Source organism: Danio aesculapii, chromosome 12 (assembly GCF_903798145.1).
Source record: "Danio aesculapii chromosome 12, fDanAes4.1, whole genome shotgun sequence".
In the NCBI taxonomy this organism is placed as follows: domain Eukaryota; kingdom Metazoa; phylum Chordata; class Actinopteri; order Cypriniformes; family Danionidae; genus Danio; species Danio aesculapii.
Window position 1 is genome coordinate 26,175,971 of NC_079446.1, and position 19,154 is coordinate 26,195,124.

At 35.2% G+C, this 19,154-nt stretch overlaps 1 protein-coding gene across 20 annotated transcripts in view; it reads left to right on the top strand.

Moving 5' to 3' along the window:
* nrxn1a (neurexin 1a) overlaps nucleotides 1–19,154 on the top strand; it is a 317,361-nt gene that overhangs the window by 220,672 nt on the left and 77,535 nt on the right. For 18 of the 20 annotated variants that reach the window (XM_056468880.1, XM_056468881.1, XM_056468889.1 and 15 more), the window contains one exon: nucleotides 509–628. In XM_056468880.1, coding sequence (XP_056324855.1) covers nucleotides 509–628 — 120 coding nt within the window. Of the gene's footprint in view, nucleotides 1–508; nucleotides 629–13,266; nucleotides 14,318–19,154 lie in introns of those variants that run through there. The other 2 variants (XM_056468895.1, XM_056468894.1) reach the window with 2 other exon arrangements.

The following is a 19,154-nucleotide window of genomic DNA, read 5'->3' on the forward strand; positions in this document are numbered from 1 at the left end:
GGGGGCTACTAATTCATGGGGGCTAATAATTCTGACTTCAACTGTATCTTAAAAGTCTAGGTTTTGTACAGGACTTTATTCAGCGATAGTCCTGGTTATCATTTATCAAGATAACAGCATAACATAAGCTAAAATAAGCACCCTTGTGATGATTTATGTAATCACAATGGAAAAGAAAATGGAGACGCTGTTTTTCTTTTACAGAAAATTTGAACATAACAGCATTATTGTTTTTTCTCATTATTTTCTTAGCCCAATTCAAATCCCTAAAGACTGCCTAAGAAAGATTAATATGTCATTAAAACGAGATTTGGTCCTCACTGCTACTAGATGAGGAGTGAGCAGATGGGACTGTTCTGTGTGGCTGTTTTTGCTGCAGTAAAAAAACACACTATTCACTAGTTTGGATGTAATGTTGTAAAGGCCCTGTAAATTTACACACCCTTCTCTTTCTCTTTTTCCTTCTGTCTGTTTGTTTGTCCCTGCACTCTATCATCGCTGTCCTCAGGCCCCAGCACTACCTGTCAGGAGGACTCCTGCTCCAATCAGGGCGTGTGTCTGCAGCAGTGGGAGGGGTTTAGTTGCGACTGCAGCATGACATCATATGGAGGGCCACTCTGCAATGACCGTGAGTCTATCACCTCTTTTGCTTTTCAGTTACTGTAGGGAAAACAAACACATACACACAATGCGCTGATCCAGAACCATCGAAATTGGTTTGTCAGTGGATGAGTGTGTTTGCTCTGCTGTTGTTGAAGGTATTCCTGAAACGTCAGTGTGGTGACTATTGTGGTTGTGAATGTGCAAATGGTTAGGATAATTTTTGTCAACATCATGTGCTATATATGTGTGATATAATGGATGCATAAGATATGGCCTTTTTAATTTGATTTTAAGATGGAGTCATTAAGATTTACTCATAGTTTAGTTTAGTTGAAAACATTTTGGTGTGCCCTTTAGTTTAATTTACAGAAGTGATTTTATATACATAGGCATAATAATTGCAAGTAAAGTGTCTGCATTAGAGTTTCAACAATAAACTTTCTGAATATAAAATGTTAAAGTATCATAGAAATAATGTTAATGGGATCAGATATATTTCTGTAAAAAATTAGGTTGGAATACTGTGCTTATTCTGACCTGTACTCCTTAAAATATATAAGAAGGATCTTTTTATAATAAATGATTTCATTACATGTTACCTTGGGCCACACTTTTTTGTTAAATTATCATAGAAATACTGTTACTGGAATTAGACATGTTTATGGAAAAAAATAGGTTGAAACAATGCGCTTATTCTGACCTGTACTCAAAATATATCAAAATAATCTTTTTATAATAAACTATTTTATTACATGTGACCCTGGGCCACACTTTCTTTCTTTCTTTCTTTTTTTTTTTTTTTTTTTTTTTTTTTTTTGGTTAATTTATCATAGAAATAACGTTAATGGAATCAGATTTATTTATGTTAAAAAAAGGTGAAAAACAATGTGCTTATTCTGACCTGTACTCCTTAAAATATATAAGAAGGGTGTTTTTTATAATAAATGATTTCATTACATGTGACCCTGGACAACATGTTTTTTCAATTGAGATTTATACATGATCTGATAGCTAAATAAATACATTTTTATTAATGTTAATTTGTTAGGAAAAGACAATATTTGTCCAAGATGAATCAACTGAACTGAAACAAACTGGAATCTGAGGGTTCAAAATTAATCAAATACAGAGAAAACTGCCTTTAAAGTAATATGCCTTTAAGGTTAAGTGCTTAGCAATTCATATTGCTAATTAAACATTCATTGCATTTTGATATATTTACAGTAGGAAATTTACTCAGTATCTTCATGATCTTTGCTTAATATTCTAATGATTTTTGGCATAAAAGAAAATCTATCATTTTGACCTATAAAATGTTTTTTTAACACATATTTGTGGTCCAGGGTCACATATTTTTAAACAACACAAACATCTTGCAGACATGGGTGTAAAACACTCTTATCCAGTATAGGCATGGGCCGGGTATAAGATTCTGACGTTATGATAACCTTGGATAAAAATATCACAGTATTCACAGTATTGCGAAAACGGCTCTAAATTATGTTCTTTTTAAATGTCTGGATAAAAAACAAAAAAAAAAATTCTGCTTTGAACACAATATATTTTATTTTGAGAAACATTTAAAATATTTTGGAGCAGTAAACATGTCAGGCTAAACGAATCCTTGACTTCTGCTGTCTTTATTAGTTTTAAAAACACTGATTTCATTACCATTTAAAATGACATCTTTAGATATCTATTCAGTCGTAAAAAAAAAATAAATAAAAAAAATAAAAATAAAAATGTACATATACCATAGGAAAGGTATACCAGAAAATTTGGACAGTTTTAAAACCTTGACTTTTCCAAACCGCTGTAAACCTTGAAAACAGTTATCGTCCAATGCCTAATCCAGAACCACCCAAATTGGTTTGTCAGTGTAAGTGTGAGACAGTGTAAGTGTGATGACTACTGAAAATGGTGTTGAATATATAAATGACAGAGGCTAATTCATATTAAAACATCATGTTCTACGCTTTGCTATTCAAACACTGAGAACAAAAAGATATGAGTTAGCGTGGATGCATCAGATGTGAGATGTCACATTGAATTAAAATGGACTCTCTGTGACCCTAGTGGCTATTTTCAGAACAGAATGCTGGCATACTGTGTTCTGCCGACTGCACAGAATACGCCACATGCTCCCCGCTGTTTTTAAAAATAGCACCTGCACAACAGAATTTGTACAAATTCGCAATAATAAGCATCTTTGAAAGTAGTACACTACTTTGTTGTCACTTGATTAATTAAGAAAGTGAAGTCTAAAGTATCTCAGAAATAAAAAATGTTTTTTGCAAATATAAAATGGTGGTTTTGCATAAAATGGTTCTTTTGAATTTCATTTTAAGATAAAAATCATAAACGGCAAATTGATTTTATTTAGATATAGAAAACCCCGTATAGCATGGTCATAAATATAGCATGGTCCAAAACATTTTAATGTCTGCATTAAATTAATTCATTACAAAGTGATATTAAATACAGTTTAAGGCTAAATTTCAATTTCCCAAGTCTCCTATTATATTTATATTCTGGATAAAATCTAATTACTTTTAGTTTGGTTAAAATAAAAATGAATAAATAAAATGCATATAAAATAAAAAATAGAAATAAATATGTATAATTAGCCTCTTAACATTTTTTTAAACACAGTTGTATCATGCTATGACTTGCCTAATTAACCTTGCCGATTTAACCTACTGTACCGTAGTTAAGCCTTTAAATTGCACTTTACCATGAATAACACATGTTTCATGCAAAATAACTAGCAAATAGCAAAGACAAATTAAATAAGTTTTTAGAAATGAGTTATCAAATGTTAATTAATGTGTCAAATCACTTTTGTTTAACGTCACTTGAGAAATATTTGAAAAAGACAAAACTTTTCACAGGAGGGCTAATAATTTTGCCTTTAACTGTACAAAGAAAGCATATTAAATAAAAGTAAGCTGTCTGTTTTAGTGTCTGATTCAAATAACTAATAATAAATGTTCCATGTACAGTATGTAAATTACAATGTACTGTTAAGTAAATTCCACTTATTAGAATATGAAGAGTTCAGATGTAAAAACCTATAAGTGTCATGTGACATTTGTCTAATATTAGCATTTTTCACAGGCTCCCATGTCTTGATTCAGTAATTTCACTTTTATGGCAAAGAATAGGTTATTTTCATCGCTTGGAACATGAAACAACTGAACATAAACAAAAGAGGCTCAGAAAAATGCTCATTGTAGAAGAAAATTACAGATGGCTCTTAGAGGTTTTTGCATCTGAACTTTTCATATATAGATGAAACTAATTGTGCTGTACTACATTTTATTATATTTTTAAATTACTGTAAAATGTTTGACTAAAAATGAGCTAAACCACATTATAAGTCTACACTGAACCTCTTCAAATGATTCTTGTTCCAAACGTTCCAAGATTTATTTATTTATTTCTTTATTTATTTATTTATTTATGTTATGCAAGCTATTGTTACACTGAATTACATTTTAGTGGGTGTTTTCTGCAAATCATGGTCAAAATGTATATTTATTTGCTACTGCAGCTTATTTATCAGCTTTAACTATCAGATTGTGCTGTATTGGTGGGGGTATTGAATATTGAATATTTTTATTCTCAACAGAAAATGAGACAATCATATATATATATATATATATATATATATATATATATATATATATATATATTAGTAATAATTAAAATTAAAACACTAAAAACCTTTTCATAAGATAACATTTTTAAAAATGCAGCATAGAAATTGTGACAATGTAGGTACTTCTACTTAAAATGTTTATGGCATAGTGCAAGCTGATTAGAATAATGTACAGAAACACTCTGTACTCTATAGCATGGCATTCACTAAATAAATAATAAGCTAGTATTCCCTTCTGAATACAGTCATCATTCTTACTGCATCCAGCCATAACCATGCAGTATTGTGCTACACCACTAGAGGGGGTCAGTATACAGTGCATTGTCGGAGATCTGCACCATACACGTTAAACATCACAATATACTGCACTACAATAGCCTGTTTCCTATAGAAATCCATTATATTTTGCATAAGTGGTTTCCAAATGTCTGGGTTTGAAATAATGAGCAGTACCCCCAAATAGAGCATTGACTGAATTTGGTGTGAAAAGCGCTGCTGCTTGTTGCCCGTGAAAGTGCTGAGTGCCAGGAATCTGAAAGTCCTTGAGATGGTTTACGGAGAAGATCTATTACAGGCTCAAGCCATGCACAGCTAATCCATTCTGCGGGTTTGCCAAACTGATAAGAGTCCGCCTTTGTTCAGAGGAAGAAACCACATAGACGGGTTGCATTACATCATCCGCATCCCCACACCTCGCTGGAATCCTTTCAATGTGTGTGTTTAGATGAGAACGGCTGGCCGAGATACCATCGCTTTTTTGCTATCTAATTAGAATTAGAAAGAGAAACACATTTTTCCAGCTTTTTTCTTCTTCTCTCTACTCGTATCTACAGTGATATTGAGATCGATAAATGTAATAAATTCCTGGATTTACACCATTTACCTTCGCGATTGTATGCAAGCCTGAATGGTGAATTATTATAGAGCAAATCCAGCTTTTGCTTTGTGCTTATTTGAAGAGAGAGTATGAAATGTGCACACAATATTAATGTTCTTGCATGGTCATATACTCATCGTGCATGGACCAAAACCGATTTAGGCATGTGATTTTAGAGCTGAGCAATGATTCTGTTAATGCAATAGAAAGGTTTGTATTTATATAATATATGTTTGTGTGTGGGCGAAGCAGTGGCGCAGTAGGTAGTGCTGTCGCCTCACAGCAAGAAGGTCGCTGGTTCGAGCCTCGGCTCAGTTGGTGTTTCTGTGTGGAGTTTGCATATTCTCCCTGCATTCGTGTGGGTTTCCTCCGGGTGCTCCGGTTTCCCCCACAGTCCAAAGACAGGTGGTACAGGTGGTAGGCTAAATTGTCCCCAGTGTATGTGTGTGTGAATGTGTGTATGTGTTTCCCAGTGATGGGTTGCGGCTGGAAGGGCATCCGCTGCGTAAAACAAATGCTGGATGAGTTGGCGGTTCATTCCGCTGTGGCGACCCCGGATTAATAAAGGGACTAAGCTGAAAAGAAAATGAGTGAATGAATGAATGTTTGTGTGTACTGTGTATATTTATTATGTATATATTAATGCGCACGTGTGGGCAAATATTTGACAAGATGTGTATAAATATATACATTTCACCAGATGACTTAATATATCTTTATTTGGAAAGAATTAGTCATTTTAGATTGGTTGGGATGATTTTATAGAGATGTGCATCTGAATAAAAATTTTATATAATATAATATAACATAATAACAATATTATAAAATAAACCATATAAAACCGTCTAGATCAATACAATAATGAATAAAATACAATTAAATTAAACAGTGTTTATCAGTCTAACTGTATTCAGGTACAGTAGTAGTAATACTACTACTACTACTACTACTACTACCACTAATAATAATAATAATAATATTTTTATTATTCAATTATAATCTTTATTTTACCAGGAAAAGCACAATGAGATTAAATCTCTTTTACAAGAGCGTCCTGGCCAAGTGTAGGCAGTATATAGTTCAAATGGGTTTAGCAAACATACACAAAAAAAACACACTGTAATAAATTCCCAGAAATTCCCAACATGTTACTGTAATTTTTCACAGTAAACTGCATTAGCGTCACATTACAGGATTTAACTGTTAAATTTTACATATTCAGAATTTTATTGTGAAATTAAGGCAAGCATCATGATTACAGTAAATTACTGTAAAATGGCTTTATCTTTTGCACGTTAGGTATAGGAATTCAAACACCATTAATATTTTATTCAACATAGAAATTAATACACTTTAATGTTTATGCTAGTACAGGCACTTTTTTGATATTTAGAAATATTTACAAAATTTAAGATGAAGAACCTCACAGGAATTTATATACAGTACCTTACTGTGAAAATACTGTATAATGCAATTATTAGCCAGTCATTTACTGTAAACTTAAGGTCAAACATTTTACAGTGCAGGTAACATTATTCATCCATCTAAATACACATATTATGACAGTTAAAAACAAAAAAAATAAAATAAAAAAATAAAAACTATTCTGAACATCTATACGCCAATGTCTAAACACCAAGCATGTAGTGACACCAACTCTCTAATCTGCAACTTTGTTTGGAGGTTATTCTTTGCAAAAAGTGCTGCAATTTTAAAAGCCTTTTTAGAAGCTTTTAAAAATAATTTAAATAATTCAATGAAATTAATCATTATTAATGCTACAAACAGTACAATTTCTTATTTAAGATCATTATACTGTATAGTCACAGGCCTCAAAAACACATGAAAATGATACATAGACTCAGTCAACATTGCATATTCTGCGATGTGACTATTTCGGATGATCACATTGCGTTATCAATGCTGAAACGATATATTGTGCACCCTATATATATATATATATATATATATATATATATATATATATATATATATATATATATATATATCTATATATAGGGCTGTGCGATATTGGATAGCCTTTTACCAAATGACTTGATTGTCTCTGTTTGGAAAGAATTAGTCATTTTAGATTGGTTGGGATGAAAGCATAGATCAGTACAATTAAAAATATATATACAATTAAATTAAATAATAATGTTTGTCTTATTCTGAGTATAACAGTATTGCGGTACAATAATTGAAAAATAAAGATAAAATGATTCAATAAAATGAATCAATATTAATGTTACAAACAGTACAATTTCTTAATTGTGAATGTCTTTAAGATCATTACAGTCGTAGACCTCAAAAACACATGAAAATCATAACTTAATATGTAATATAATACATAGACTTACTCAACATTGCATATCTTGAATGTGACTATTGTGAATGATCACATTGCGATATCAATGCTGAAATGATATATTGTGCACCCCATATACACAGTGCTCAGCATATACAAGTACACCCCCACAAATATCTCTTTAAATTAATATTTCTATAGGATATTTTACAATATTATATTTGTTCATATACATTAGTTTAGTCAGTACTGAAGCCAAATCTGGAGCTAATCTAACAAAATAACTTACAATAATTGTTTGAAAATTTGTAGCACAAATTTATATGTTAGGGAAAAAAATATGAAATAAATTTTCAAAATTATCAAATCAAGAGGAACAAAAAATATATACAATTTTGTTGAAATATTGTAGTTTGTATTTTTTTTTTTTTGCAATATTTGCATGAATTTAAATGTATTATCTTTCCATTTCTAAAGATGTTCTATGACTAAAATATTATTTTACTAAGTCTATCTGTTTAATAAATCAGTTTTGTATAAATGCACCAATATATATTAACCATATTCACTGATAAATGAATAATGAATTATGAAGTGTACTCCTTATGCTGTGCACTGTATATGGAAATACTTTTGCTTTTATGTAAATGTTATGTTTTATGTGTATTTGTGCCTTTTGTGGATTTATATAAAAACTATGAATATACACAACACACAAACATATGTTATGTAAAAAAAAATCTTTTATTTTGCATGCAATAATCACAATTATTTTCTTTTTTTAATTATTTTCGACAACTAAATGTGTGCCATACACACCAATCCAAAATGAAAGAAATTAATTAATAGAATATCTATTAAGTAATTAATCTAATAAGTAATTTGAAAGAATGATGAGTATTTCATGGGTCTTTAAGACCTACTAAAACCTGTTGCTAAAAACATAGTATTTGTTTTTTCAAATATTTGATATTTGACATATAGTAATTTATATCATGAGGGTAACATAAAGGACCAACATAAATTACTACTGTTAGTTGAAGAACATATGTAGAAAAGCTAAATAAAAAAAATTGACAAGCTAAATTTTATCTAAAGAGATAATGGCCAAATTTATAATATTTATTGTGGTTGTTGTTGTTGATGTCATTATTATTATTATTATAACTATAATTGTTGTTGTTTACTTTTTAGAGATAATGAAATAATGGACTGGATTTTTGTTTTTTTACATATAAAGGCCAAATTAATTCTATTTGTTGTTGTTTAATTTTATTTAATCAAATAATGCCTTGGGCAAAAAAAGGAAAAAATCCAATCATGACATTACATAATGACAAAAGTATCAATATATTGTTTTATTATTACTTCTTTATATTTAGTAAATGATTCTAAAACAGAATCCTTCTTTTTGCTGTGTATTTATTTGTGTGAGGAGGAACAGCGTAGGATATGTGCACACAATATTAATGTTCCTGCATGGTCATATGCCCATGCGCGGGCACACACAGGCTTATTTAGATGTGAAGAAGCCCAGTGATCATCAGGCCGTGAAGGCAGTGCAAAGAGAAAGAAGCTTTGTCTGAGCATAGAGGCTGAAAGTAAAGCCTGGGTTTGAGGCTGGGTTTAAGCCATGGACGTACATGAACACATCATTCCACCTCAAGACCTGCACAACACACACACACACACACACACACACACACTACACTGATCAATACACAGTTCCCTGCAGGAAAGAGTGTCCAGAATTAACTCTTGCCACACACCAAATATGATTAAAAATGGATAGCTAGAGACAAGTTAATTGTGTTTATATAGTGCTCAGCATAATTGAGTACATCCCATTTTGAAAATGAATATTTTTAGCCATTTCTCAGTGAATATAGGCAATGTATTTTGGTGAATTTAAACAAAACTGATTTATTAAACAGATAAATTTATTAAAATAATATTTTAGTCACCAAACATATTTAGAAATTGAAAGATATTGCAATTAAATTCAAGCAAAAAATTGCAAAACAAAATACAACCTACCAAATTTTAGCTTTGTTTTGCTTTACTTCATTTTTTTTTTCTCCTCTTTTTAAAATTTGTTTTATATATTTTTTTTATAACATATGTAAATTTGTGTGTACTAGTTTTAAGCTTCAGATTTGGCTTCAGTACTGACTAATCTAATCTATTTGCACAAATATTATATAGCTTCCTATTAAAAATATGAATTTAAAAAATTTGTGAGGGGTGTACTTATATATACTGAGCACTGTAAATGGAATATGATGCAATGTTTGATTAACCCTCATAATTAAAATTCTGTATATAGTTTTGATTTCAACTTTACATTATTCAACTGAAATTAGATTTTTATTAAAGTATATCTGATCCGCAACTTAATTATGATTGTTTTACTGCATTTTAACTTCTTTTAACATGTTTAACTGCATATTTTTGTAACTATAACATTATGAAATGTACAAGACATTTTTCCAGTATTAACACTTTGGAATTAATGGAATTTTATTTGATTTCTGAAAGTATTTTGCTTGTGATTGCTTAAAAACAATGTATTTTTATATCATAACAAAGAAAGTTATTTCCTTAAGAAATATAAAGTCTGAGAAAAAATTATTTTGAGGGTCTTTATAATGTGTGTGTATATGTATGTATGTATATATATATATATATATATATATATATATATATATATATATATATATGTATATATGTATATATATATATATATATATATATATATATATATATATATATATATATATATATATATATATATATATATATAAAATCTCCTAACAAGGTTATCTTTTTTTAAATAGTTAAAAGTCTAAGATAAAATACTATTTACTAATTACTAGTTACTAAAGTAAATACTAATTATTTATATTTTTATAATGACAAATATATTAAAATAGTTATTAATATTTCATATTTTATTAAAAACAAACAAATATGAATTATGTAACAGAATTTTCCAGGTTTTTCGTAGTTGTTTTCTTTTTTGCTGGCATGGCATCCAATAATGAGCACTAGGTTGGTCCATTAGACTGATCAAACATGGACTCAAACAGCTGATTTTCAAATAATACAACAGAAAAAATGCCAGAAATAGGTTTGTGGAATTAAAACTAATCATTTGGTGTCAGTACTAATAATGAGGCAGAGCACAGTTAACAAAAGAAAGACTTACGAGATTAAAAACTGACCACGTCAATAGAGAAAAGCATGAAGAGATAAGGAAATACTCACGTGAGACATGATATTAAATCTGTTGAATCGTGCTATTCATGCCGACAACACACCCGTCTGCTTTCTAACCAGACAATATGTATTTAAAGATGTGATTCATTTTTAATTAGCTTCTTGCTTATCGAAGATCTTGTTTCTTAATAAACAACACCTCATCGCTTACTGGAGCATCATGGGTGGGGGGAGCTGAATCATGCTTCCTGTAGTCAACGAATAGATTTAGAAAGGGAGAAGGAAAATTAGAAGCAAATGATTGTGGAGTTCATTATTTTTCACTTCATGAATCATTCGTTTCTTTTCACACACAAAAAAAATATATAACGGATCATAATAAAACACAAAAGCAGCAGCAAAAAAAGAGAGGAAGGAAGAAAAAACGGACTTCTCCACTTATTTCTCCCCTACTGTTTAAAATACTTAAAGCCTTTTTTTCCTCCACAGAATGGAAGCACCAGTATTAAAACATGCTCTACTTCCTTTGAATCTGCTTTTGAGGTCAGCTGAAAAAAGAAATGGATTGGCTGAAACATGTGACTGCTGGAGAATAGCAAGTGTCCTGGGCTCAAAGCAATAGCCAGTGTTCGCCATTAGGTGGCAGCGTTGCAAACGGAAAACGAAAGCGTTATGTTTGCAGGCTGGCTTCTCAAATTTTTTTTAATATCACAAGGAACAATTAGCTTGCTATGAATACAACAGATTGCCTTCCAAATTGTTTAATAAAACCTCTGGAGCTGTGATATTTCATGTTCAACACTGGGTATTGCTAAAGTCACAGTGATAAAATTGTCTTCCAAATAGAGCAGTTTGGGCTCCTGCTGGAGTCTGTCTTGGAGCCCCTGGCGAGGCGGCTCTGATCACCCGGCTTTGTCAACTTTAATTATACAGTGCTAACGATGCTGAGAGGAGGGAGAAGCAACCATCTCCTTGTGTGAGAGGAGATGACACCAGTGTCACTTTTAGTGCGTCTTTCTTCGCACTCCAACTGGAGTCTCTATAGAGAAGCACACCTGCAGACTTCCTCCTTCAACCCACAAGTGCACACACCCACAACATAGGGCGCACAATGAGTAACTAGCACAGTCACTAAAAATATCATTCGTAATGTGGGCTTCATTTGTCAGTGAAAAACTCACTAATGAACCAGAAATGCTTTTGATTCAGGGTTTTGACTGATAATAAATCTGCTAATATGGGCTGAGCCATTTTAATTTCTAGTAGACTAGATGGAGTCTTCAACTGGATTAGTCGTCCAAAACAAGTTGGTTGTGAACAGTCATAAAAAGCAGGGGTGAAGTGAAACTAAATGCTAGCCATAAATCTGTACAAAGTCAATAAAAGCAATAAGCCCTCCTAAGCTGGTGTGGCTTCTGTTTTTGTCCATACAGTGAAAGCTAATAGGATTCGCCATTGTTTAATACTTTATTGACTTTAACTGGAAGGACAAAAAATACGTATATTTTTAAATATTGATATTATATATATATATTTCTTTCTGATTCCTTTTTTATTGAACTTTTTGATCTTGAACAGCCTGTAAACACCAAAAAAATAAAAATAATAAAATAATACAGTAAAAAAATCAGTAATACTGCAATAATTGGTACAAAATCAGGATTGAAACATGTCTGATAGTCTCTCTCTCTCATACTTAATCAAAACTGTACAGTTTTCTTACTGGCACCATTTATTTTGGCTGTAGTGTATTTCGAACTAATAATGCCAAGTAGATAGAGCCTCCAGGATAGATTCTCAGGAAGATCTATCTTTTTCTTAAATATATAATTTAAGAAGGGGGGGGGGGGGGGGGGGGGGCTGAGCTGTGGTTTTGGGAAAGATCTTCAAGCCAGGATTTAAAAGTTGAGTACTTGAAGTGCAAACATGCCATAACTCTGCCCATGAGGCTTTGCTCTAAGACCAATTAATCAATTCTCCCACAAATATATGGGTTCTGAAGCAAAACCACTAGAGAAGCTGCATGTTTCATTGAAAGCAAAATTGTAAAACAACTTCACATTAATTCTGATAAAATCAGATTACATATAATGTGTATAATTTCATATAATAGTTGCTTGAAGCCTTAAAGCTATTGTTGGATTTTGCAAGTGGGAAAAGACTGAATGAAGACAACTGAATGAAGCCAGGCGCTATCCGTGGTACTGAAGTATACCCAATGACTGTCCTTTCAGTGAAAGAACTTATTCAGCTGCACAATGGCCAAAAAGGGAGGAGTATATCAAGGTTTGACTAGTTTGTGAAGAGAGAGCAAGCTTACTCTCTCTGAATTCCAGCTGGACTCTCTTCAAGCCACCCCTCTGTCAAGGAGAAACGAAGACAGGAAGAGAGAAAGAACGATTAGGAGGACGAGACACGAGAACCCCCCCCCTCCACCCCCCCCTACCCCTTTTCCACAGCTGCACGCGCCTCCCTGATGATTGAGGGGGAGGGAGAGAGAAAAAGAGGGGGAGGAAAACTCAGCCAAGCCTCACAGTTTTCTGTTTCCCCTTCTCTTCATTCAGAGGGTCTTTTCCTCTAAGCATGCTGCTTTGAAACGCTAGCGCTACAGAGGCACTGTGTGGAGTGTGAGAAGAGGAAGGACTTTCTTCACTCTGACATTTTCAGAAACTCTGACCACCCTTTTTTGCACGAGGACCACTTGACCACTCTTGCCCTTTCTTGGTTCTGTCTTCCTGTTCTCCTTTGGTCTGTCTGTTAATGTTTCCTCTGAGAGGCAGTGCAGTCTCAGCCAGCCAGCAGCAGCAGCAGAAGCAGCAGCTCTCGTGGTGTGTGTGTGTGTGTGCGAGAGAGACTGTGTTCGTCGTTTGGGGAGGGGGAGAGGCACTCTGTATTGAGTTAAATGCTGCAGCGGCGATCTCGTCTTGTGTGTGCCACCGCTTCTGGTAGTCTCCCTGCTCCACTCCTGTTCTCTCTACAGGGATAACGAGAGATGCAGCCTTGTGTTCATGGGATACAGCTGGGATTCAGGTGATAGAGTGCATTGGAAAAGTCCTGGACTGCTGGGAGGTCTTTAACGAAGGCTGTTCACTTTGTTCTCCCTCTTCTCCAATACACCACTACCCCTACCTTGCTGGAGTACTGGATCGGATTCTGTGGTTTCTTTCCTTTTTTCTCCTGCAGGATTTTGTGTTTTTCAATGCCATGAAGAGAGGAATGTAACCCAGGATCATTAACCTTCTGAAGTTAGCTACTTGGTTTTTTTACCATACCTCAAAGAACTCTGTGGAAGTTCCCTCTCCATGTGGATTCGGCACATGCCGTTGTTCTGCTTCTACGTTGGTGATTGGGCTCTTGCATGGTCAGGATCCGAGGCTTGAGAGTGACATGGGCTGCCAGGTGGTTTGAGGACGCCCCTCTTTAAAGTCCTTGCACTCCGGTAGCATGCTGCGTCTGTGGCCCGGCAGGGCACCTGGTGGTCTTGCTTCCATCCTGCTCCGCATCAGCCTGCGCCTAGCTCTCTGGCTGCCACCGCTGACTTTGGGGTCAGCTCTGGCAGAGGGGCCTGGGGAGCTGTACGTCCCTCAACATATGCCTCATCACCTCGTGCCTGCCGCCAGATCCCACGCCCCCCTGCGGGCAGGACATGGTGCGTAGCTTATTCGACAGCCACATTCACCCTCTCACCGCTTTGCCATTCAGTAACCTTTCACTCTTAGAGCTTCTGTTTTGTGTGTGTTGCAATTTCGGCATAAGAAACGATATCATGCTCTTGTAATCTCCCAGTAATTGGCTGAGGTCTGAGAGTGTACTTGTGCAATTATGTGGTCAGGATGCAAATGCGAACTTTAAGAGGTGTTTGTGAACATTATGCAGATGCATTATGCAGAGTACAAATTTTGAGAGCATAATATTGGCTGCACCACAATCACTTAGCGACCAGCGATTCAGCCTCCCATTACGCTGACTATGCTCAAATACATGCGCCTTTGTTTTATTTCTAGGGGCCATCGAGCGGGGTTGTGTTTATATAAGCACCAGGGCCACATCCTTAACCTCTCACGTTCGAAAGGCCACATCCGTGCATGCCGACTCGAGCTGACCTTTGACATGATGAAATTATATTCAAATTACGCTGTGGTCACCGTACCATGTTATGTGTCCGCATATGGATTTAATGCAGCGAACCAGCTAAATTGAATAAATTAGATTTAGAAGGGACAGTGGACAGGGTTTTGTACGACTATTAGACCCCAGGGCCATCACAGAGAACGAACACCCCCCACCCCCACCTCCTTTAAAACTCTATTACTTCTACATTGCCGTTGAATCCCACCGGCCACCACTCCTGAGACCGGTATACAGTATAAATTGAACACCTTCTGCTTTATTGCACCAGATTTTTTCCCCCCAGTTTGTGTTCTAATGTCACGTTGCGGCTGGTTGTTTAAAACTATCAGGACAATTTCCACGCTGTGTGTGCAGAGGGGCTTGAGCTGTCAGTATGTGATCCACTGCACTTATATAACGAGACCTGGCTGCCTCTCAGCATTATCCTCACAGATTATGCTTTGATAAAAAAAATACACTATTGAATAGAGGCAGGAGGAAGAGAGCGGAAGCTTGTGAAGTGAGACGAGTCATTTATCATCCTTTCTGAAAGGCTCTTAGTTTTTCTTCTCTACCTCCTTGCCTCTGTCCCTATCACTCTTTCCTTCTGTCTTTGTCATATTTTTCTTTTCTGCGCGTGTGTGTGTTTATGTGTGTGTGACACAGCTGGCATCTCTAATGGCAGGGTGTGCTGAGATCACAGAGCCCCGCTGCTCGTATGCGTTCCCCCAGGCTGCAAGGCAGCGCATCAGGGTCCATTGCTTCTGCCTCTACCCCCCTCCCGGCCAAGCTAATCTAAACCTCTCAAAACCTCCGGTCCTCTTTCGCCGGAGAATATTTGGTGACATTGTTCGCAGCTGAGCATAATTCTCAAGCTCTGATAATAATAAACTAAAACTGAAGCCGCTTCCAGCTATGTGTCTGCTTCGCTATTTACAGCACCAGCGGACACCTTCTCAGCCAAACTGCAAATCCGTCCAGCCCTACCTGCTTCCAGCACTGTTTTAGTATGCCGCGACGAAGAGTTTAAGAACAGCACGGGTTCTGATGTTGCAGCAAAATTACCATTTAAAAACCATTAACAGTAGGTTATGTGGAGTGCAGAAAAGTGTGTACACCTTTGTCTGTGTTCACCAACAAATGTGCCCTCTCTCCCACCAAAATGAGAACAGTTTAATCAAAACCGAATCGCGATTTGAAACGTTGCGATTAGCTAGTCGCAAGAGGCTACGCTCTATAATATGTATTATTTCGTTTTTCTCGCCCAGAGCAAATGTGTGCATGGTGTCTGTCTGTGACAGTATTACTAGCCAACTGAGTGAGCACACTTTCGTTCTGCCCAATCAGATTTTGCAACCGAAGTATGCGGAACGCCCACAAAAAAACCCCCAAACAAATAGAAAAGCATGAACGATGTGGGACGATGGCGTCTGCCGCTTCAGAAGCATTAATAGACAAATTAATATCAAAGAAATATAGGACATCGGTAATATTGAAATATTTTAGTTTCAAAGTCACAAATGACAGTTTAATGTCTTGGTAACTTCATGTGTATTTCCTGTACGTTCACAGTGATGTGTGTCGTCTGTAGTGACTGACTAATGTAATGTACTGTAAAAATAAAATGTCATTTCATTTTCATAGGACAGGAGATATATATATATATATATATATATATATATATATATATATATATATATATATATATATATATATATATATATATATAGAGAGAGAGAGAGAGAGAGAGAGAGAGAGAGAGAGAGAGAGAGAGAGAGAGAGAGAGAGAGAGAGAGAATGAGAGAGAGAGATATTAGTTGCAGATTTTTAAAGCAATTTAACGATTTAAATTCTTCTTATTGGATATTTCGTCATTCAATGCGACTACGCATGACTTTAAGGAGAGCTTATGACCTACTAACTTCCGGCAGTTAGCTCTCTGCAACTCTCACATGGTCGCCCACTGAAGCTAAGCAGGGCTGTGCCCTGTCAGTACCTGGATAGGAGACCACATGGGACAGCTAGGTTGCTAGTTGAAGTCGTGTGAGTGAGGCCAGCAGGGGGTGCTCAATCTGCGCTCTGTGTGTGTCCTAACGCTCCAGTATACTGAAGGGACCTATATACTGCTCAGTAAGTGTCGTCTTACGGATGAGATGTTAAACCGAGGTCCCGACTCTTTGTAGTTGTTAAAAATCCCAGGATGTCCTTCGAAAAGAGTCAAATCTGCACACTAGCCTCTGTACATCATGGCCTCCTAACCATCCCCATATCTTAATTGACTACATCTCTCTGTCTCCTCTCCACCAATCAGCTGGTGTGTAGTGTGCGTTCTGGCGCTATATGGCTGCCATCGCGTCATCCAGGTGGATGCTGCACACTGGTGGTGGATGAGGAGATTTCCCCCAATGTGTAAAGCGCTTTAAGTGTCCAGAAAAGCGCTATATAAATGTAAGGAATTATTATTATTTTTATTACCTACGGTTTGCTTTAAGAACATGTTAACAAATTTAGTTACAAACAAGCTAGTAGTTACAAAGCCCCTAATGTGGACTTTACCTTCCAGTTTTAGAAAGGAATTACGAACAGCTGGTGCAACCCCACCCAGGAGATAACTAATGCCATAATGCACTACCCCGCTAGAGACACGGTGCCTTTTATGCAGTGACCAAAGAGGGATTTAAAAAAAAAAACTCCTCTAAATGCAGGATAGGAGATAAACACCTCCGTCTCACACTTATTTTAGCCATTTTGGAGGACAGTACGACAGCTGTACGTTTAACATCATGATATTTTGCGTAGCATCTGTGCTCATGTTTTGTTTTAGACAATATAAGCTACAGAAAGGCTTTTATCAGCCATATTAGTTTGCTGAGTGTTCTGTATTTTTTTAATTATTTTTTTCTTTTGTTTGTAGTTAGCTACACTATCTCCCTAATTTGAGTTCAACTTGTTTAAAGAAAGGTAAAGTCATTTTATTTTTGCTTAGAGAGCAGGGGTCTCAAACTCAAATTGGCAGGGGACCATATCAGTGACTGACAATTCATAGGAGGGCTGCTTTAACATTCAAGCACAAGAATAAAGTGGGAACCTGACGTAATTGATGCACTCAGACATTCTTCCCCAGAGTATGACCAGTCAAAGCTTCTTCTTTTTGTTTCTTATTGTACATATTGAAGAGGTAGTTTCAATTGCTATGAAAATACTTCAATTTAATAATAGGCATAAAAATAATTATTATTCTGTCCCAATCAATTGTTGCTAACCAAAAGTTTAACAGCGCAAGAACAGCAGAAAGCAGATTGGGTAACTTTAGTGACATAACTGGCAATTGTTCTTCTCAATATCATTCTTTTTAAAAGAAAACTACAACAAAGAGGGGGAATTTAACCTTTAACATGTTAAATTCACCCAGCAGTCAAATTTTACATGAAAATCTTAATAAGCATATGAGGAAAGTCTATCAAACGAGGCCATTTGAATCGAATATTAGCAAAATGTTCATGTTTGCACCATCAGCATAACGTTTAAGCCATGGAGATGTGTTTGTACAACACAATACAGATGGTATAAAGCTAATTATAATCAAATGACCCTTGGACATTTTGAAAAATAGAGCTTTAGTAAAGATAGAGCCCTTGCGGACATAAATTTCAATATTTACATCGGCCCCAGAAATAATCTGCATCTGCATGTACTTTCGACCACGCGCTGAGAGAAACCGAAAGTAACCCGAACATATACAGTAGTACAGTACTTTTAAATGTCCAGTAGGTGGGGGGTCAAAACAACAAGTGGCTATATACGACTGCACAACAATAATAGTAATTCAAACATATATGTTGTGGGGGAGCCAAAACTCATTATATTTTTGACGTTAGTTGTGGGCCGCGAGGAGGAGGAGGAGGGGCCGCAAATGACCCGCAGGTCAGCAGTTTGAAACCCCTGCTCTTGAGAATTTTCTAAATATTTAAAAATAATTTGAATAAATGTTTGTTTAAATCTTTTCAGTTGCTTTTTTAACTAACACTCACTGCGTTTTAGCAGTAAGAATCTACGATACAGATTATTAAGCTGAAGCTTGACTACAAAATTAAATAGCAAATCAAATCAAAATCGAAATATCTGTCAAAAAATAAAAACAGTTTAATATTTTCCCCAAAACGCACAGCCCTAATGAGAACTGAAAATAAAAGGAGAAAGTGAGGCAAATTATCAGAAGTTACCATAGGCTGTCGCACAGTGTTTTTAAAGTCAAACCCATCGTCTTCTTTTTTCCCCCTTCTGATTTTGCTGCAGTCTTGCACTTTTATCTCCCCTTTCCTCTACGGTTGCACTGACAAATACAACAGAAGCTACATTTAGATAGTTACACTGTA